The sequence below is a fragment of the Charadrius vociferus genome, unplaced genomic scaffold (genome assembly GCF_000708025.1).
Source record: "Charadrius vociferus isolate BGI_N301 unplaced genomic scaffold, ASM70802v2 scaffold325, whole genome shotgun sequence".
Taxonomy (NCBI): Eukaryota; Metazoa; Chordata; class Aves; order Charadriiformes; family Charadriidae; genus Charadrius; species Charadrius vociferus.
Window position 1 is genome coordinate 642,436 of NW_009648526.1, and position 22,189 is coordinate 664,624.

At 38.0% G+C, this 22,189-nt stretch overlaps 1 protein-coding gene across 1 annotated transcript in view; it reads right to left on the bottom strand.

Moving 5' to 3' along the window:
- Positions 1 to 1,270: 1,270 nt before the first annotated feature.
- The window catches only part of GLDN (gliomedin), a 23,148-nt gene continuing 2,229 nt past the window's right edge, over positions 1,271 to 22,189 (bottom strand). The window contains exons 2-10 of the mRNA XM_009885705.1: positions 17,770 to 17,821; positions 15,722 to 15,739; positions 14,362 to 14,469; positions 12,108 to 12,254; positions 11,282 to 11,407; positions 6,135 to 6,215; positions 5,928 to 6,053; positions 5,088 to 5,238; positions 1,271 to 1,730 (exon numbers count right to left, since the gene is read on the bottom strand). Coding sequence (XP_009884007.1) covers positions 1,271 to 1,730; positions 5,088 to 5,238; positions 5,928 to 6,053; positions 6,135 to 6,215; positions 11,282 to 11,407; positions 12,108 to 12,254; positions 14,362 to 14,469; positions 15,722 to 15,739; positions 17,770 to 17,812 — 1,260 coding nt within the window. The 5' untranslated portion in view covers positions 17,813 to 17,821. The remainder of the gene's footprint in view (positions 1,731 to 5,087; positions 5,239 to 5,927; positions 6,054 to 6,134; positions 6,216 to 11,281; positions 11,408 to 12,107; positions 12,255 to 14,361; positions 14,470 to 15,721; positions 15,740 to 17,769; positions 17,822 to 22,189) is intronic.

The window sequence follows — 22,189 nt, forward strand, 5'->3', positions numbered from 1 at the left end:
GGCTTTAAGTGACACTTTGCTTCTAAATATTTGGATGAGTTCCATGAACTTTACCAATATCACTTAGAAATTCAGGTAGGGTTTTTCCCGAAAGTGTGATTTTGAATACAGATACACAAAGCAGCAGTAGGGATTTATGTTTCAATGCTGAATTTAGAGATCTGAAATACCAGAACAAAATTAAAATTAAAAAAATTCTTATTATTTCTCACCCATAGCTCTCAAAAATTTGAATGTGAGTGGGCAATCTCTGAAATAAGATTAACAACAGTTTAAGTCACTAAGCACTATGATGAATATATGCATTCCTGTTCCGGATATTTTATTTTTCTAAGAATAGCAGCAAAAAAAGGATACCCTTCATTTTATTATTTCATTTGTATGGATGAACGGGGGGAGAATTTGTTTTAGAAATATACATTACTATAATTAAGTATATAGTTATAAGCAAGTTGTAGTGGTATAGTTTACATGGCAGTGAGGGGCAAGGAAGCATCTGTAGCAACACAAACACTGTTAAAAAGGGAATTTTAATCATAAATTTTACATCTTCTCTTCAATTTTATACCTTGTTACTTTTCTTCCCGCGCTCCATTTACTAAATGCAATGTTATGTATAATCAATATTTAATAATGTTCATTATTCCCATTTTCCTTGTACTTGGGCTGGATTTTGCTTTTTATTTCACTGGACTTGTCAAATGTGAAGCTTTCTGCCTTTATTTTCTTTCTATTTAAACAACTGTTTCCATCCCCATTATTTTTAACAGCTGTATATCTTTGTCCAAAAATAGTGTTCATAGAGAATCAGTGGAACGTATTAAGTGAAAATGACAAAGGTATTTGTACACAGAAGTTCATTATTTAGACATTTGTACTAGACCATAATCACTAGAAAGTGATTGCAGATAAGATGATTGCAACTGAAAGTTATAAATAGTCTCTGCTGAGCACATGACCATGGAATAATCAACGTACATTAGAAGTAATTATTGGCTGCATAACAGGGGAAAGACAAAAGCAAGTCTGTGCTAACTGTGTGCCAGCTGCAATATTGAACAGCTATTCTTTTAAAAAGACGAGAATGGCCTGTATAATTGAAGTGTGCTTATACAAAGGCCCCCGATCTCCCTTTTGTGCACACTCACAAACCACCATTGGGTGAACAGACAATTATACCAAGTGAAGAGACCCCCACGTGTATATCATATACCTTTAAATAATCTATTTAGTCAAACATGGATCCCATACACGACATTCTAAAATATATTCACCTGCCAAAATGTACAGGGTATACCATTAAGCTCCCATTCTCCCACGTATACAAATTCTTATCTCTTAGACTGTATGAAAGCATGGCAAGAACAGACTGTGAAGACCGCAACTCAAACCTTGCATCAATCTGCTTCTCTTTCAATAAATCAAAAGCAAAACTTACTGTCATATCCTTAGTATCAGTAACATACATAATGCCACATGCTATGAATGCATTACCAGCCTTGGACTTAGGATATGTAGTATTGATATGCCGAATGACTGAAAATGTCTCTTCATCAATGTGTGCGACTATTATATTTTCGTCAGTGCTTGAGGCATATATAATCCAAAGACCCTTCTCATCCACTGCTACGTTGAAATACGTCTTCGAGTTAGAAAAGAGGTAGTTACGACCATGATACAAGGCATTTTCAATTAGAAGTGTGCCCAACGATGCTTTATCAAGCCCAAGTCTGAAATGAGATAAAGTAAGTATTCAATATGTTGTGTTAAAAATTCATTTTTATACGCACTGGTTGGTCAAATGAATTCAGAGTGCATTATTACTCATAGAAGCATTGTTGAAAATACTCGAATTCAAGGACCGTTCTGATGTCTTTTAAGATCAAGTATTCCACTCAAAGCACCTTCCAAAACACCAGGAGAAAATTCCAAAGTAATAACCAATCTAAAAGACACACAAGAGCATGAACTTGCTTGGGTAGGTTTCACTTTATTTAGTCTATGAGCTTCATTATCACTAGGATGAAAGAAGCAACTGAAAGGAATGGGTATGAAAAAGAATTAGATACCAGGTGAAGGCCCAAACTTGTGAAATGAAATCTGTACAGAAGTTTGCTTTCTACTAGGTGGGAACCAAAGGGAGAAAATGTGATTGACCAAACCAGCATGAATTCTGGGCAGGTTCACCTAGTCTTAGAGTTCCTCTTTTGAAAACAGTTCAGATAGTGCAGTGATTTGCTCAAGAAAACATCAAAGGAATAAAAATCCTGCTTTTGCAGAGCCAAAATTCTGACCTCATGCTGGCCTCCAACAGCACAGCCTGAATGTCTCATCTCTGATGTATAAAATTGTTTTTATTCCTTGAAATTCCTTAACAGGATGATAATCAGAGGACAGCGGCATCGAGCAGCTAAATTGAGTTCCTCCACTAGTTTAAAAGGGTAATCAGCTACTATCAAGACACATTTGCAGTCAGCATTTAATCACTGAATAATGCAGTGCTTTAGCGAAGGCAGAGACAGAATGCTTTATCCTTTTAAGCAATGCCTTCTGTAATGAAGCACATTTCATTGTCTGACTTGTATCTAGCTGTTCCTCAAATAAAGGAAAAACATTACTCAATACAGGAATCTGCTACAGTTACAAAAGTTTTCTGAAAAAACAGGCTTAATGACAGGAACATTTCAGACCCAGGAACAATAGGAAAAAAAAAATACTGGAAGAATAGTGTTTCTGTGGAAGAGGCATCGATAGCATATACTGGAAAAATCGTACTAAGAAAAGTCAAGAATGACTAACTAGATGCTTCCCCTCAGCTTTTGTAAAACTCACGTCTGCAGCAACTCCATATTCCAGCAGTACGTATGTGCAATAAAAAAAAAAAGATTTCTGAGAAACATGTGTCAACCTAGATAATCTAGATAATCTTGTTAGTTGCTAAATCTTTGTACCTTACCATGGGCAAGGGCTACAAGGACAACCCTTAGCAGGAATAGTCCCATAGAAATGCACATTTTCTTCAGGATTTTTTTTTTTATAAAAGGAGTTAACAAGATAAAAAGCGTCTTAAGATTCATTAGAAACGTGCAAGATCTGCAACACAGAAAACCCTGTCTTTTCCTCTTTTATGTGAAAATCCTGAAGGGAGCACAAAAGTGAGGTTTCATTCCTGAGGTTCTCTTCTGCTCCCTCCAATCAAGGACAGTCTAGCCTAAAACTCCAAGCAGTCTAGAGATTCCTTAATTTTCTGGCACCTTGGGATAAATGACAAGACATAGTGTAATATTTTCATCAGCCACAGGGAACTCAAGCTACAAACACTTCTCTGATCACTAAGATGAATGAAGTTAACCAAAAATAACAGAGGTGGGAAAGCAAGTTATGAAACAAAGGAAGAAAGGATGAAGCAGTGTCAGAGATCTGACCATCATGAGAAAATCTCCCAAAGGTCAGCCAAACCTCGTTCTACCACCTTTTAAATATGACAGGAAACTCCTTTTAAATATTTTTTTCAACATTTGCAGAATGAACCAACCAGGTCCCCACCTATTCTTTCCATTAAATCAATACAAAAATTCCCAGAAGCTTTTCTGCAGCCCAAAATCAAGGACTTCACTGTCACAGAATTCATAGTGCCTCATCCTATCAGTGCTGAAAGTAAATAATCTTAGAGTGAATAACTGAACAGAAAGGCCATCTCCCAGCAACTTTAGAGAAGCTTTGAAAATTCCACAATTGGCTTGTGTTCTTCTGTAGGTGAAGGCATTTCCCAATTAACGGTACCCAAGCAAAGGTGAGGAACCTCTGTCCTATTACCACACACTGCTTAGACAGAGATGGTCTTTTACAGACGTATAAACAAAAAGCCCTGAAGATATTTAAATGAGGTTGCCAAAAAGTGGGCTTGTCTTTGACAGAATAAATATTATAGAATCCAAGCAGCTTGCTCACATTCCTTGGCATCCAAATGAATATAGGAAGGCAGCACTCACACCTGCTTGGGAATAGACATCAAAGTACAGTAACGTTCTTGGCTCAAACATCAGTCATGTAAGAAAACTTGAAAGCAGATGCAATCTTGCCACTTGCCCTTGGACTGTCTTTCTTTGGCTCTTCCCACAAAATGAGATTTTGGTTTTGAAGTAATAGACACGTAACTCCCAGTTCCAATTCAGGGAGATACATTGGGAGATTTGTGGGAACTTCGTATTATGAGGAAATAAAACAGTGGAACCGCTCCTCCACAACGGAACGTGCAATTCACCAGGTCGCCATGTCCTCAGCTGGTGCCTGAGTGCATTCCTCTGCACTAGCAGCATTAACTCAACCCCTACCAGATCAGAACAGTGCTAGCTGAGAGCAAAGGACGTGCATCAACCCAGCAAGAAGCTCTGGAAAGCCAAGTTCCACGTGTGGGCTACAATCACATAACCACTCATCTGTGTCTCGCAAACTGCAGCTGAACCAATTCTTACTCTGATGCTGTTAGACACATAGCTTATTTTTTTTTAAATCAAATACTTCTTTTTCTGACCCCCAAATTCCTTAGTCAGTTCTCATTTCTTTCTCACAAGTATGAACACAGCAAAGAATCCAAGTGCAACACCACCCACAGCAGCGTAACATATAACAGAAACCCATTGGACCCCAGGATCGCCAAAAGAAAAATCTGTTGTCACCTCTGCACATGGCATCTTCTTCATCTGGAGGCCCAGTTGTCTTATCATGTAGTAAACTGCTCAGGTAACCCCTTAGACACAGAGCTGAACAAAGCTTAAAGAACTGTCACAGCAGAGTAATGGACCTGGACTACCCTTCCCGCTCCTCTCCTCCCGCAGCATCTGCCCACACAGATGGAAGGCCGGTGGCCCACATTCTAGTTACAGATTGGAAAGAATTAGTTGTTCTGTTCTGGAAAGAATTATGAACCATCCCTCCATTTTTCCTATTCTAGATAGGACCAAAAAGAAACACAAAATGATACAAGGAAAGCGGTCTGTTTTTCTGAGGTTCACCTCTGTCACTCTAACCCATTGCCCCTCCTTCCAACAACATGGCTTGCTGTAAGCCAGCTGTGTTTGTCTTACTTCAGAATGACATTGGTTCCTCCCTTCTGATAGTACAGATGATTGTTATGTACTGCATGACCACATCCATAAAAGAATCCTGTGATGTTAATGATCCTGTAGCTGTCATTCAGCAAGGCATTGGAATTCTCATATTCTTTTACAGAGTTTCCTAAACAAAGGGGAAAACATGAAAAAAGGACTTATCATTCAGTTCATCTAATTTTGAAATCTCTACCCTAAAATTCAATCTCAATCAAATATCTGACAGACAATTGTGTTTTCATTTCTGGAACATGATAAAATAATCCAGAGACAAACACCAAAACCTAAATCTATAGAGGTGTTCAAGGGCCTGCTTCCCACTGACCTGATGGGCCCTAATTCGGAATGCAGTTGGTAAATATACAGAAAATATTTCCTTTTTCCATTTAGATCCCAGAATTTTTCTGCACTAAAAGTAGTTCACGCCACATCTGATTCATTTTCATGCCTAGCTAAATGAGAAGGCAAAAATCCTAGCTATAATTGAGAGAAGTAAAGCCACAAGCAATTACTGAAAGAATAAAAAGGCATGAACAACAGGCATTTAAATCTTGATTGGATAAAAAAAAAACCCTAAAATCCTCAAACTATTTTCAAAATCTGATGTTGACTCAGAAAATGTCTACAGATACTGCAAGTGTCTATAACCATATGTATCACTAAGTATTATACAGGTAATATGGAAAATATTCTGAAAAAAGATGTGGGTAAAAACCCCACCATACTTGATTAGAAATACTAGTTTAGGCTGACGGAATTAAAGAAACAATATTAGTATAGCAACTCATTTTTGATCAGTGCCTACGACTAGCGTACCTGAAAAATGCATGGTAAGCCAAATCCTTTCATCGCTTATATTTGCAGGTTCCCGCATCCAAGTTCCAAACGTTTGCTGTACGCTGACAAAGTGAACAGGACTTCCTACAGACGTTATGACACATCCTGGTAGAGAAAAAGCACATGTCCATTATCTGTGACATTAAAACAGTAAGTAGCAGTTAGTCACACTCTGTAGCAGGTTACCAGCTTTTTTTGAAGGACTGGGGATTCTGTCTTCAGCTTTTCCAGCCAGCGTGTCATCATTTGGTACAGCACATGTGTCACCTAGAGTTGAGAGAGAAAGGGTAAAACATGTCATGTTTCTATATTTGACCTGACAGATGTGCACATCAGCGACTCCACTAAAATAAAGGAATGACAACTGGGATTTTGTTTCGTCTGGGAAAAAAGCTTAGGTTGGTCTGGTCAAAAAATGAGATAAAAAAGACTTGCTCTCAGTTCTGCCAAGGAAATTAAGTGTTTGGGCTGGTTTGTTTCCTTAAAGTTGCAAGGCTGACAGTCAACTTTGAGAAGTAACTAATTTTGCTCAACAGATTTAATTCCTGAGCTGTGAATTTCGGAGTAGCTGCTTAGAAAGACACGGTTCCCCTTTCCTTAGATAACTTCAGACAACTGAGACAGCTGGCAGCTGGCTGATTTAGCAGCAATACCAAAAATGCTTTCTTGGGAATGAGCGATGGCTAAACTCAAAAGCTTCGTGCCCAAATCTACATACGCCAGCAGAGGGGGTGCATTCTGCAGGCAACACTGGAAGTTTTCCTCGTGCTGTTAATGCCCGAGTCAGTAATAAAGTACTAACAGGTAACGCTGAGCACACAATGCATAAGAATGCAGGTCAGTCATCCATACTATTAAAGCAGCAATATGAAAGTCTAAGGGAAATTACACCATATTCCTTACATACAGAGAAATGGTTCACATTAGAAACAAGCAGACCCCTGGAAACATTCTTCCCCACCCTTCAACTATTTAAAGGGTTACTGGTTGGGTTTTCTCTTAGCATTTACTGTTAAAACAACGCCCGAATTAAATTATTTATGGACCTGTTTATAGAAACTCAGATCCCTCTTCTGCCTTTAAAACAATGCAACACATTTTATTTTGCCCGGAATGAATACACACAGAGAACGGTTCTCAGCTATCCTGATTTCATTGTAGCCTTGTTTTCTAAAACCACTCTTAACTTTCATCTCTTTACACATTTCACACCACTTGACATGCAGGCTACAAGTTCTTTTGGACGTGCATTTTAATTGTTGCATTCCAATGTATTTCTAGGATTTACAGGGCTGTGATGAAGTTTAAATGAGAAAGACAGTAAAAATATGAAATAACTATAAAGTAATGCTGAAAGGGCAGTGTGACACTCGGGAAAGAAAGGGCAGATTATACTGTATTGCTGTTTACTCCTTTATGTTATATCCTCTCTTTGTTCATGCAGCAGGAAACTACTCCAAGATAGAGCAAGAACAACACATATTTCTTCCACCCATTTATCTTGGACATTTGGTGATAGGACATAGAAAGTTTGTAAGTGATCCCAGTGTACCTCCAAAATGAGGCACAAACAGTCAATCCAACCATGGGAAGATGAAAGCCTATAGCTAACATCTAGCAATCCCTCTAGATCTCTTTCCAGTTTCTGATCTCAAAATAGTCTCAAAATATCTAAAAAGGGAATCCACTTAGCAGAAATTATAAATTGCAATGCAAGTTAATTTTCTTGCACTAAGTCTAATAGATACAGTTAACTGAATGAGCAGTTCCCTATACAGTAGTTTATCCTTGACAGAATAGTCAAGGACAGTCAATAGTCAGTGGTTGTAATGACGCTGAGTGCACTATTGGGATTTGAGAATATTTGCAATACTTTCTGAGAACTTCCAGGTGCATGAAGCAGAAAGCAACTAAGATTAAAAAGACAGAGACTCTTATGTGGAATTTTCGCTGCTTTCTTTCCACCAAAAAAAGATAAGTATCCTACTGATTATGATCATAAAATATTCTGGCTGAGAGGTAATGGATTTTGCAAGACATTAAAACTATTGATTTGGTTTGTCTGGGGAGGGTGGGAAGGATGGCGCGAGGGACTGTGGAGCAGGGATGTTTTGTTTCCTTAGCTAACTACCATTGAGCACAAATACACCTGAGATTCCAACTAATTATTCTCTTCTCTTAAAGAAATAAAGTTTTACCTGATACAAAATTTAACTTAAAGAAACCATTCTTGCATTCTTATGTAATAAGTTAATTACAGCTCTAAATCAGCATGTGTATTCTCTTTTCTTCAAAGGGATATGAATATTTAATTACAAAAGCCATTTTATACCTTGAATTTTGGTAATAAGATCTCACAGCCTACTGACTCATAAAACATAAATGCTCATTGAGGAAGACCTCCTCTTTGCAGAGTTATTTGAGTATAACTCCCATTTGCACTCTGGGATTTGAAATCCATCGGAAATCCAGCCGATAGCTTATCCTCCAAAGCACTTCAGTCTGTTTCAACACTTGAGAAGAGGCTACCTGAGTAAATGGTCCAATTCTACCTTGCATAACAGTTCGTGCATTTCTGAATTTCAAGTAGGATGAGATTTCTGCTCCAGCTCTCTACTTTCCATTGTAAGGAGGCTCTTTGGGCTCTGTTCTAACCCTTCAATACCCAGCATCTCCTGATTGAGGTTCTTACATGCTACTACAATTACAATTACATGCTATATTAAAAATAAGAGGCAGAAGTAATTGATATATGTTCCACCCAGTATTAAATATTCACTAGTTAATAGTATTTATAATAATTATAAAAAAGTATTTTTCATCTCAGCAAACTGTGCAGTATGATGGTGACATAGAAACTTATCACCCTATTAATGGTGAGACATACAAATTGCTCTGCTTGTTTCACCCTTAATAACTGCCCAAAGTTCTGCTATTCCATTTTGGTATCACAAAACTACATTCCCAATTACAAAAGAAACCCCACTTTACCAAATGCTGTCACAGATCTCTCTCCTCTTTTCCAGAAACGTGAAAGATTAGCAACCTAGACATCCTTTGCTATTCTTTGATAAGATCACTCTGACCTCCCTGAAAGCAGGCATCTCAGCTGGGAGGAAAATTTCATGCCAGAACTGCGGGAGTAGCAACAGTCACTAAAAGCCACAACCACCCTGAATGCAGCACCATCCAGGGGTAAAGGACAGCCAGATCCAGTATGCATACCCAAAACCAAAATTTGTTTCCATTCTTGAGCTGGAGTAAGCTAGAAATACAGTGCTGTTCTTGCACCAGCTTCTCTTTGCTTTCCAGAGTCAGCTAATAGCTTGGACCAAAATTTTCAACTTATCACAATACCAGAATGTTTGTAGGACCCACGTTCCTGAGCATCCAAGCCACCAGCTCCTCTCATCTTCACTGGCCACAAAAAAAAAAAAAAAAAAAGAAAAAAATTCTCTCCAGCTCTCCTCTTCTAGTACGTAAAATTATTTGAAATGCAAGTCTCAAAACCAGATTTTTTTGAGAAAGAGTTTTCAGGAATGTGTGATAACATTTTTGGCCAAAAAAAGTTCAGAAACTTCAGACATCCATCTTGAAATACTTTGAAAACTTGTCTACTGATTTTCATGACAAAGTGAGTAAGAACATCCTTGATTTCCAAGCACCGGCCTTCACAACCGTGCCCACTCTTCCCCCTCAATGTGCCTGAAGTGGCACTTAAAAGCACTAGAAAAATCAAGCCCTCATTTAATACCTCTACTTCAAACCAGAATTGTTTAGAGCATTAGAGAGATCAAAGATCACAGAGATTACATTTTCTTTTTATTGTTGTTGAATATAAAGGTTACAATACAAAAGTTGCAAATACTTTCACAGATTTCTCAATATCCCTGTTAACCTCTTAGAAGCTATTCCCACTCAAACATGCAAAAAGAAATTCAAGCCTATCCAAAAAATTCAGTTTAAAATGAAATATTTCTATGATAAATGTAAATTTCTGTAAAAACATAGTAAGAAATCTGTTTACTGTAGAAGGGGTTTAGAATATTAATACAGTCTTGGTATCACTTTGATACCAACACCCCCTTCTACAAAGTATTTAGCTATTATTAATATATTTAAATCCATATAAACTTCATGCATGGAAAAAATATGCTCTGTACACTTTATCTGTCAATATATTTACAAAATACACTGTTCAAGACAGCATAGTGCTTCCAACCAGTCACCTGCTGGAGGGGGCAGATACATGCCAACTAACCTTCTCTCTATGTGCTCCACACAGCAGAGGCAGCATTTTATTCATTAACACACACACGAGCACATGCACATACACACCTGGATTTTATCTGAGGCACAATTTTAATATATTTGAGAATAAGATCTTCTAAAACATGAACTTGTGACACGAAACACTGACATGATATTTCAACAACCCACAATATCAAGTTCAATCCACAAGTATTTACTGGTATCGAGCACACCTGAAAAATCATACCAGAGTTATCTCACAGCAAACCCTTAATTATGTCAGCGCTCTAATCAGTGATTTTAAACGAAAAAAAACTATACAGCAGCTGCCACACTTCAGCATACAGTCCATGACCTGGCAGTCTGGATACTCGTATTTGGCTCTAACAGTATCTGCTGTGTAATTTGCAGCCACAGGTTGAAGAGAATGTACTCCGTAATTTTTCCTTTCTTAATATTAGCCATATAGCTCATCAATACAGCTACAGTACAGGAAATAAAAGGGCCTCACGATCCACCTGTCATTCAGGATACAATAATGATAAATAGCAACAACGGAAGAGAACTCAAAATCATCCTGCTCCCAAACTTACATATTCAAATGGAAACAAAGTGTCAGAGAATCCTTTTGCATTCCTCCAGCTTTTAAAAGTCTTACCTAGCTCAAGTTTTGCCAATGACCAGGCAATTTCATTTTGTAGAATACAGTGAAATATAGCCTGGTTAACAGGTGTTATATTTACATGTAAAATTAAAATGCAGCATTTAAAAGCTGAAAATTTCAAGTGCAATTCTCTTACTTTCCAAATATACTCCATCTAACAGAAAAAAAACATGTAAATACTTCTCCTGAGCATTAACATAGCATGATTAAAAGACCAATCTTATATTGAAGATAGCTTGCTGCCTTATCCAGATTATATTTCAGCAGAACATGTAAGCACATGCTCAGCTTTAAGTTTGTGCAGTTTTCCTGATGTCAGCAAAATTAAATACATGCTTACTGTTTTTTGAGACTTGGAGCCATAGGCTTAATCTTGAACTTGTTTATAATACTACAAAGAACACTGGAAAGAACTAACCTGTGCATTTGCTGCTGTATATGTTCTCCTGAAGCTGTGCTTTAGCTTTACCTTTACGTTTTCCTGGAGGCCCTGGGGGTCCGGGTGGTCCAGGGGGCCCTGGCGGTCCAGGTTCACCCTTTGCACCTATGTACAAAACAGAGTACAATGTCGCAGGCCCTGTAGGCAACAGGAAACCTGCAGAGAACTGTATGTGCCCACGTGATGGACTTCGAGAGATCTCTAGAACAGCCTCTCTCTTCTTAAGAGGTTTCTGCGTGCAGAAATATGGTGCGATAAACTCAGTGGGATGCTGTTTGTTACAAGGCGAACGATACAGAACTTTACAAGTTGTAAGACATCAATGCAATTTATCTGTCTGGATTACAGGCACATTACAGAGTTATCAAGCACTGTTACCTTTTACTTACTGTATTCTAAGACCTCAACCTTCAGATGGTACAGTGCTATAATTTTGCACAGCTAATATTTGTGGCTGCTTCGTGTATTCCTGAGGGGAAATCTGCCCCTTATTTTCTAATAGAAAAACAAAACTACACTGGAAGAAAGAGCAGGAGGAGGTACACTGTCTGGAAGTGTACTGGAAAGGGTGGAATTCATGTACACCTCAACCCAAAGCCCACGCAGGAATGTTTTTGTGAAGACTTGCATTAAAAAGAGAACATAATCTCCTGGGCAGAGCAATACTCAAAACTTCAGTGTGGATAACACAGTTATGCTGATTGGTCCTACTCCTGCAGATCACATTCATGCTTCAGAAGCAGAGTATATATTTTTTGTCAAGTACACTGTTGCAAGGGAGATCCCAAGATCACTTCCTTCCTACCTTCTAATATCACATCATTGTTTGCATCCCCCTTTTCACCCTTTGTTCCTCTTGCACCTTTTCCTCCTGGCATCCCATCCTTGCCAGGTAAACCCATTTCTCCAGGTTCTCCTTTCTGTCCTTGATCACCTTTTGGTCCTGGAATACCTAGAAATAAAAAGCATTTCAGTACCAAGAACAACTGTTCCAGTATTAAGCATCAATCAAAACACTTTTTTTTAATACAACACTTATTCACTAGTTGTTTTTTCACCTGTTTTTAACTGGGTAGCTGTAATTTGTTCTGATTTCAAAACAATGTTGTAACCTAATATGAAGGGAAACTGTGTACAATCCAATTGGTTCAAACAATACATTCTTTATCTAGTGATCTCTGAGTTTTTAACATGAAATGTGCAGAGCTGGGCCTCACTAACACTGGCTGCAGAATTTCTGGGTAAGTAGAAATACTACAGAAAAATGTGAAGTAATATATTTTTTTCACATTTATAAGACATTAAAGAAGGGTACTTTCATGGTTCCTCTAGACTTTTTCTTAAAGTAATTGCACACTAACATTACAACACGCATTGAGCTTTTAATATTTTCCACTGTCCCGACAACTAGTAACATTTTCACGTGGCTGCTATAACCTTCCCTCTACGCTTGTTAAAAGCATGATCAATCCATGTACTTTTTGCACTTGATCATTTAGTAAAGTAACATACTTAACAAGGTATTGCTTTGTCCTGTGTGATTTAATTATGCAATAAGGAAAAAAACATTGTGTTTGTACAACTGATGCATCAAAACCTTGCACCCTCTACTTTTGAGGCAGTGAGTATTTTCTTGCTTTAGGAGAGAGAAACATAACAGTGGTACAAATAGAAATCTCAGTGTTCTTGCAGGCATAGGTTTCAAATAAATTACATTTGTTAATATTTGAGAAGAAAATGCTTGCTTTTCTACTTACGGTTTTACTATTTAAATTGAACTAGACAGAATTACAGTTTTGGGGTGAAATCTGAAAATGTTTCTTTGGCACAATTTCCATCTGACTCTCTGAAGACTGGTTCTCACTTTCATTTCCAATTTTAAAAATGTGTTGAGGATACCGAAGTGACAGACCATGTAGTGTCTCAAGATACAGTAGACGATTGTTCCACTTGTACTGCCAGCAAGCCCACACAGCTAGGTGCAAAAGCCAGAATAATAGATGGGGCGCTATAAATACCAACCCGCTACCATCAGCCTGTCTGCTCATCAACATACCCCTCCCTCTTCTCCACCCCCTCTTGGTTCTACCAGCCTGATACCCTTTTGTCTCCTTACCCTCCTACCAGGCACAACCCCCTGCTTTCTCACGCTGCCTTGAAGGCACCAATTATCCATCAGTGCTTGCACTTGGCTGTTGTGCATCAGATATCGCAGCAGATAAACCAATTACTGCTTTACAACTTCACAGTAGTTTATAGGCTCTGAGTGCAGTAACTGCCTACCTGCCATTGCAGCTACTGCGCAGTGATCTGTTGGATCTAGCATGCCAGGTCTACTGCTGGTCTCCATATTCAGCATTTGCCCTGTCCCATTTCCTCATGTGCCGATGAGCTGGGCAGCTAAGAGATGACAGCACTTCTGCTCCTGGTTCTCTCTGTTCTTAGCAGAAACATGTACCCAGAGACCCTACTGCATTACAAAGTCTATCCAAGACTAAAAAAAAAAAAAAAAAAAAAAGTATCTTTTAGGCCATTTCCACAACTGTTTCCAGCCTAAATGGGCAATATAGAAAAGAAGAAAAATGGGGAAATATACTGCTCCTGCCATAGGTGTTATGAATCTGGGACCAAAACTCTGGTAACATGTAACAACTCTCACCCCCAAACAAAACGCTGGCTTTTTTTAAGACGTGAAGTCAAAGAGCCATTATGTTGGCAGGTTGAGGGAATGGAAATATTCTTACAATAACACTATTTACTAACAAGTTTGGAATACTAAGAATCAATTAAGTGCATTCAATAGCTTTAATGTGCAATACTCTATAGCGCATGTATACCTTCTTCCTCAATGTGGAATAAGCCTGAAGTAATCTACCAAAGCTTAGTACAAGACAAAGAATGCTACAGAATTCTGTAACATGCAACTTCTTTGTAGACATTGAAACCCTTCTCCCTGTACAAAGGTCTAAAAGTAGCTACATGTGAAGAAAGTAAAGTAAGAAACAGTAAGAAAGGATTTCTTTTTTAACCCACCTCCCTCCCCCCCCGCCCCAAATTACCTATTTTTCCTCTTTTTCCGTTTATTCCTGGTTCTCCCTTTTGTCCCGGTATACCTGGGACTCCATCTGATCCATTGTAGCCAGGCAGTCCATCAAGTCCAGGAGGCCCTGAACAAACCAAACAGCATAACTGAATTTTCACTGTTAAATGCAATTTATCCTTAAATCTACCATGTTTACATTTAGTATATTTTTATATATATATTCCTTAGACATACAAAATCCTCTAATTGGCTGTTACGTTCTCCATGTCAATAGAGTATCCTCCTTAAAAAAACTAAATAAAAAACCACCCACAAACAAAAAACCTGCTGCTAAACAAAACAAAACAATACAAACAAAAAACACCCACAACAAACAAAAAAAACCCCAACTATGAATCACAGAGTCTTGGAATAGTTAGAGTTGGAAGGGACCTTGAAGATCATCTAGTTCCAACCCCCCTGAAACCGAACTTAAAGGTAAGGTGCCTGTTTGCCCTGGTCTTAGCCTAAGAAAACTGACTGAAATGAATACTGCACACGTTTTGCATCACGGCCAGCACAGATCAGCTTGTTGGATTCCACTTCAAGGACAAACACAGCAGAACCCATCCTATTTCTCAATTTGACAGTGACTACAACACCTTCCACAAGCCACATAAGCTTAAATGTTGCTTGTGATATTGGCGAGACTAGTTAACACAAGGAGAGCATTTATCTACTTGTCCAGCATACTGTAGTGCCAAAACATGATTGGTTGATACAGAAGATAGCACTTCTTCCTCGTTGCTATTTGAACCCCTACAAGCAAAAAGTACCTGATACTTTTCTGATACAGAGAATTATTCTTAATAGAAGCAGCTCAAGAAGAATGCAAGTAACCATTCATATAGCCTAGCAACCACATGAGCGAGAACAGAGAGAGAATTAAATAAAAAGGAGGAAAAGTGATGGGAGAGGTGGGAGGGTGGAATCAGTAACCAACATTTTTTAAAGACATGTTTTTAGTTTTAAATGATAACATCAGTTTACACTGGGGTTTTATATACATACATATATACACTAATCTCTTCAGATAAATGCTACTTAAACACTCTTAATTCCCATTTGGTTTTGATTAAATATGTTTTAGGAAATGTCAAACTATTCTATTCCCTCCACTAGAAAAGTATAATGTCTAAAATCTCCCCCCTCTCAGAAGGGGCACAAGTTGACCTAAATACAAAAATCATAAAGGCAGGCAGTCTTTCAACCTTCCCTTATTCTAATTAGCAAAGGAGGACTATTCTATAAAAGATATGTTTCTGCACTGCAACATTTTGTACCAGCAGCTGTTAGAATTACCCAAAAACGTTACTGCAATTGTCCAATCATCTTACCTGGGGGACCTGGGGGGCCTACAAGAACAAGCAAAAGAAAGAAGAAATTATGAGTTTAACCTGGCAAGAAAACGAAAAGCAATTCCAAACTGAATTTATATTAGATCAGAACAGTAAAAGGGGAGGAAAGCCCCTAAAATGTCAAAATTAACACCTATAGATTTAACTGCTTTGTATTGTAAATAACAAGGCATCTAACAATCATTACACTTCCTTTATATAAGTGTTCTCCAAGATCCTGTTATAGAAGAACAGCCTTACAATAATGATGAAGGTCACAATCAAAAATCCTGTTGAAAACACACATAAAAATACATGCTACACTTTGCTGTCTTCTACAGACATTTCATTGTAGTTCAGGATTCAGACTATTTAATTAGAAAAGAAAAAAACAAAAAGTCTTGTTGTTCCTGTTAACTACATCTAAATTACAATCAGGCTTTCCACATGTAATTGTTCTCCAGACTGGACCAAGCTCCCCACAGAACCTGGTTAGTGTAATAGAAATCGGACTTGCTTCAGTTATTCAGCAACATGTAACACAATAAAATCTGTCTCACTCTCTCTGACTTAGTTCAAATATAGGTCCTTAGTGAGAAGAAAGCATAGCAGGCAAGAGTAAAGCAAGGGTAAGCCAGAAAGTATTTCTGTAACAAGATTTATCTTACATGATCCCCAATACACACTTTAAAAAAAAACAAAACAAAACAAACAAACAAAAAAAACAGGAAAAGCAGGTTAGGGGAATACAAAGAAAGGTGGTAGTTGCAATTAAAGAACCAAATTAGTTCTGTGAACATTTTTATCCAGCCAACAAAGTACTGTCTTGTTTCAGCAAAACTCTCTACAACAGAAAATAACAGTAATTACCAGATTTCCCTAAAGATGACAATTTCCAGCATCAATTAGAAAGCATTATGAGTAAAGTGAAAACCATTTTATAATACCATTACAGCAATTATCCCTTTTAATCAGTACAGGCAGTAACATCAGTTAACATCTTTCTGCCAATTTTCCCGTAAATGACCGTTTTTTCCACACTACAATGTTACGTCCATTAGTGCATCCAATTAGTTGGATTTCAAAAACTGAGGATCTTGATTCTCCTTGCATAAGCATAAGAGAAGTAGAAAGGTGACTGAAAAGTAGCAAATACAGAGGCCTACAGCAGAGAAAGCCAGTAATAGAGACAAAATTTAACAGTATCAAGAGAGCAAAAAGGTGCAGAAGGCACCAAGTAGCATGAATTCAGAACAAACTTTTAGGTTGTCTGTGGTTCAGCCCCAGAAGCAATCAGAACGCAACTGCAATTTCAGAAGTAGTATTTAATATCTCTGTGTACTATAGTAACGAGCAAAATGGACCTTATAGCCATTTGAAAATACAAACCAGACAAATGAAACATTTTCTTAAACTCATGAGAAGTGGCTTATTTCTAATCTTCTCATTTCCAAAAAGAACACATGACTCAGTCTGTTATAGACTTCAAAGCTGGACCATAGCCCTTAAATTGGCTACTACCTGACATTCTCTTCAGCAAATCACATAGAAACTTCTCACATCATCTCCTGTCCCAGCTCCTCACTGGTAACAAGTGAAACCCAACATCCTGTTACCATAGCCCAAGACGGGGCAGAGGGCTAACACATTGCTCACCTAAGTCCCACTATTCCACTGCAGTTACAACAACGGAAACTCTATGTTCATCCCATGTTAGCCTTGAAGCACAGGGACATACACAAAAATACCAAGACTAAACCTCAACTAGTATTTGAAACACCCGAGACTATAAGATTTGCTTACGAAAATGGGAAAGAAATAGTAACATCAGCTGAGCTCCTTAAGTTCCAGCATTTACAGTAAGTAGGTATAAGCTAAGTCTCAAAGTAGCACCTATCTTTTTTTAAACAAATAACCCAAATGATATGTAAATTCTGATAAAGAGCATAGTTCTTTGACATAGTCATTGACCTCAAGTTCTCCAAAAACATTGTAATTCTGTATTCCTGAAGGTAACGTAGGTGTAATGCTTAAGGCAATAAACATACCTGTTAAGCATATCCCTTTTGTGCTGTTACATAAATCCACCATCACTCGGACCTGATATTGCAAAGAAAATAAAGTTGAAAACAATGCATGCCATAAAAGTATCTAGTTTACTTTGCCTACAGAAATAATTCCAAAACCAAAAAGATACAACTGTCCACTCTGTGCTCAGAAGAATAAACTGTTTACAACTACCTTAACATTGCGACACCGTCCATCTCTTCAGCAGTGATTCTCTCATAGGAATCTGTTCAAGATACCTCATTTTAAACCTTCCTGAAAATATTAAGAAACTACTGGGCAGGCAACCCCATACATCACACCGAGGCATTAAAGTTCTCACATTACTGTAAAATGTGTGGTTGTCCATGCATCAACTCTATCAGTGGCAGATATTAAGAGCCAACATCAGCCAATAAAAACTACATTCAATTTTATGTTATATTCATATCAAACGATGGATACTTTTCCAACATAGCATATCCAGTGAGAAAGATGAACTATGTTCCAAGTAAGTGATTTCTTATCTTGGAATAAGCAAGATCTGCAAATTTGGAATGGACCTTCGGCCATTCAAAATAGTTCATCCCAACATCCCAGTCCCGCCTTTGTAAAAACCAAGTTGGAAGAGACATTCATACAGATGCTTTTAATCTAGAATAGACAAAAAATTATCAATTAAAAAGTCATCTTTACAAAATAAATGGGTTTTGGCTGGGCAAACATTCACACTACATGTCCTGCATGCTGAGAGTCCACACTCTAAAATGTTTTGCAACTCATCAAAGCATCCAACAGAAATGAGAATATTAGGAACATGAGCACTGGAAGTGCTTCAACTCTTTATGGGAAGTCTAATGTTTATAGTCAGAAAACAAAGATTATTATTTCAGGGCTGCACAATATATGATAATTTATGACCACGTTTACCCAGAGTTGCATATGTATTCATCTTTGTACAATCACGCTATTTACAAATAATGGAATGCACTAGCCCCAAAAGACAGAACAAACAAGTGCAAGTCAATCTGAAAGGCGGACTGATGTTTAAGCCTAGCAAGGTTATTTGCCGCCATCAATCTTTATTTTTAAAATAAATGCATTGTTAACTTCAAGTGACAAATCTTAGACTCAAATAAAGGACAATTATTTTGATAGCAAATATTCTTTTGCTGCAAAATTAAACTATATTTGACCATGGATTTCAATTCTATCAGTTACATATTGAGAATTTACTGGATTGCAGACTGTACTGGAACAGCTCTTATATTTAGAAGTTTTAGACTCAATATCAACTGGCTGAGAAGACCTAACTGGTTTTGAATACCAGAATTTGCTTGTTCTCTTTCTCCTCACACCCCTCAAAAACAGTTGGCTTCTACCCTGTAATTTGTAAAATACACGTTGCCCATGTGTGCTCCAATTCAAACTGCATTTTAATCTGAATGGTTTTGTTGAGGTGGCTGAAGTGATTACAACTTGCTTTGGGACCCTCCAATTATCTCAGCAGCATTATTTTTACCAATCAGTGCAATTCAGGTGACAATTAAAAAACACAGCACTCAAGAAGTGAGTGTGTAACAGCAAACCGCCTACAATAGAACCACCAGCTTAACTATGAAAGATGAGTACACCAGTCATTCAACCAGCCAGCATCACCTCTGACGTGAAGAAAAGCTACACGTAAAAGTATCTTATTTAAATGCTAGAAGTTTAGTTTTCTCATGAAGAAAGGGTGAAAAAAGAAAAAAAGACAACCTGAACTATGGGGCCACTGCTCAGATAATTAGATATCCACAAGCCACCACTTCTTGCAATGTTTTACATATCACTTTCAAACTTACAGCTCACAAACTTCTTGGACTGTTACCCTCTCATCAGCCTTTCTACAGCAGCAAATTTGACAATTTCCTATTTTTATTCTCTTACAAAATACATATACGTTTCTTTATAAATACATACATAAATAAACAAAAGGCACAGAACCAAAAATATTCCCATACTATTAAAGGTAAAGTGTGATTTTTGATACCTAAAGTTATTTCAAAGATTCTTGACCAGTGGCCACAAGAGATGTCCCTGCCCAGCAGCTGTGTAGAGCAGGGGGACATTGACACCTGTAGTACCAGTCTGCAGAAATCTGTGCCTCCACTCCAGGAGAGATCCTGCTCAGGCACAACCTCCATTCAGGGACCACCTTCAACAGAGAAGGTTAGAACATTGCTCTAAGGCCCACCAATGCAGCAGGGATCATCTCACCAACTCTAAGGAGCTTTGTCTCACGCTACAGAAGCATTCAGGTCTTCATATTACACTAGTGGGAGTTAGATACAAAACATAAAAATGAAGGGGGGGGATGCTTGAAAATTTTTCTAAGGACTTTTTTCCCCTTGAGCAAGCAGGTCTGCACATAGTTACACACTCTTCTGAGCAGCAGCCGGAATGAAAAAGTATTTGATGGAAATTTTATAAGAACAAAAAGTCACAAAATGCCCTCAAGCAACTCCCTGCAGGATACACGCATTTAAATGAAGCGCATCACACACAGCGGTAGTCACAGTGGTGATTTAAATGGCAGAGCTGCAGAAGCGAACAGTCTTGCCCCACGCTGTTAAAATATACACTGTGCCACTTGGTGCTATTTGGAGAGGGCAATAAAATTCATTTAATCCATACGTGCTACCAAATGACAGCAGAGTAGTGTATTTAACTGCCATTATCAAAATTACCTAGACAACTGCCATGAATGATTTAAGCTTGGGCACCTAACAGTAAATGGCATTAATAGCGTTCAATCCCTGTCAGGATCTGAACCTCTTCTCTGATAATTTTATTTGTGGATCCCTTAGACTCAAAGAAGTGATTCGTATCGGATAGAACACAATGAGCTGTAGCTGCCAAACACAAAGATGATTTCTTAATAGAAACAGGAATAAGCTTTGATGAAAAGCTCAGGTACAACACACAAAAGCATTTCACTGGGGCAGCAAATTTTTTAACATTACCTGATCCACAAAAATCTAAAGAAAACATACGGGGTTTTTTCCAGGTTTTTTTTGGTACATGTTTCTAGAAAGTCATTTAAGTTTTTGAATTTGAAATGTAACAGTAACTTGAAAATTATGTTCAAAAAATAATAATTTGACTTAAAATATCTTAATTTTTTTTTCTGAATTGACAAAGAGCCGAAATGCGTATTACTGATGTTATTAAGGCCATTTTGAGTAGAAAACCACATGATTTTAAGACTTCAGGAAATTAAACACTCCTGCAAGATGCACAGGGTCCAGAGCAAAACGTTGCTACTTTGGTAAATGGAATTAGAAACTAGAAGCAAATAACCAATACTTTTCAATTTTGCCTCTCAATTAAAAAGCCATTCTTTGAATTGCAGCAGTCTTGTACTGCAAATTCTAAACTCAGAGCACAAGGACTTAGATGGCCTTAGGTATAAAAAAAATTATTATTTATTCTAAAACCCCAAACAACTGCATTATCTAAACTCTACGCTACAAACACCTATGCTCTACAATCTCATTAGCCCTAATATTAAATCACTGTTAAATCATCATTGCAATGGTTTATTAACAAAAATGCCAGCAGAACATTACTGAAAAGGTATCTTCTGCAAGTATTTTTTTTAAACCAGTAACAGTTACATCAGCAAGACCTTGAGTCAGCCTTCCCTGCTTTTTTGGGGGCCTAGGCCTGCAATCCTTACGAGGGCAGAATTTCCACTAAGGTTGCCTCACTAGTGAGATTTTTCTGGCATTTCTTCTCACTCAGAACTTAAAAGCTTTTCAGTCTATTCAAAATTTTTCAACTGTATGACCTGTATAATTTTTCAACTGCATGACCCAGTTCCTACCAAGCCAGGATAATCTTTTCACTGAAGTGCAGTTTTGGCAGCGAAAGGACATACTGCTTTCTTCTGACCCATCAAATACTGCCTTAAATTTAACACTTATTGAAGGGTCATGATCAATTTTCAAAGCAATGTGATGGGAAAGTAACATCCAGCACGTCATGTTGCGGTACTGAGCAGCAGAAAACATGGGGGAAAACGGGTCTGTCAGTGGTGCAGAGATTTAAAAATCTGAAACCTTGAAAACTGGAAGGCTGACTTTTTATTGCAACGAAGTTTTTGAAGTGTCATTAAATCCACGCTACTACAAATGACTCAATTTGCCTACATAACCATAATTTTAAAAGTTTAATCACAACCTGTAAGCTATATGGCCTCAGATGACAGCAAGCGACTACTGTTTCTTAGGCGCTACAGCCTGAAAGCATCAAGTGTTTTTGCACAGCATACACCCTGCAGCAGCAGCGTGCCAGGCCTGGCACTGCCAGTGTCAGGATCCCGCTTCAGAGGACTCTTCAGGCCGAAGCCGGGACCAGCCTCAGCTCCGCTGTCCCCCG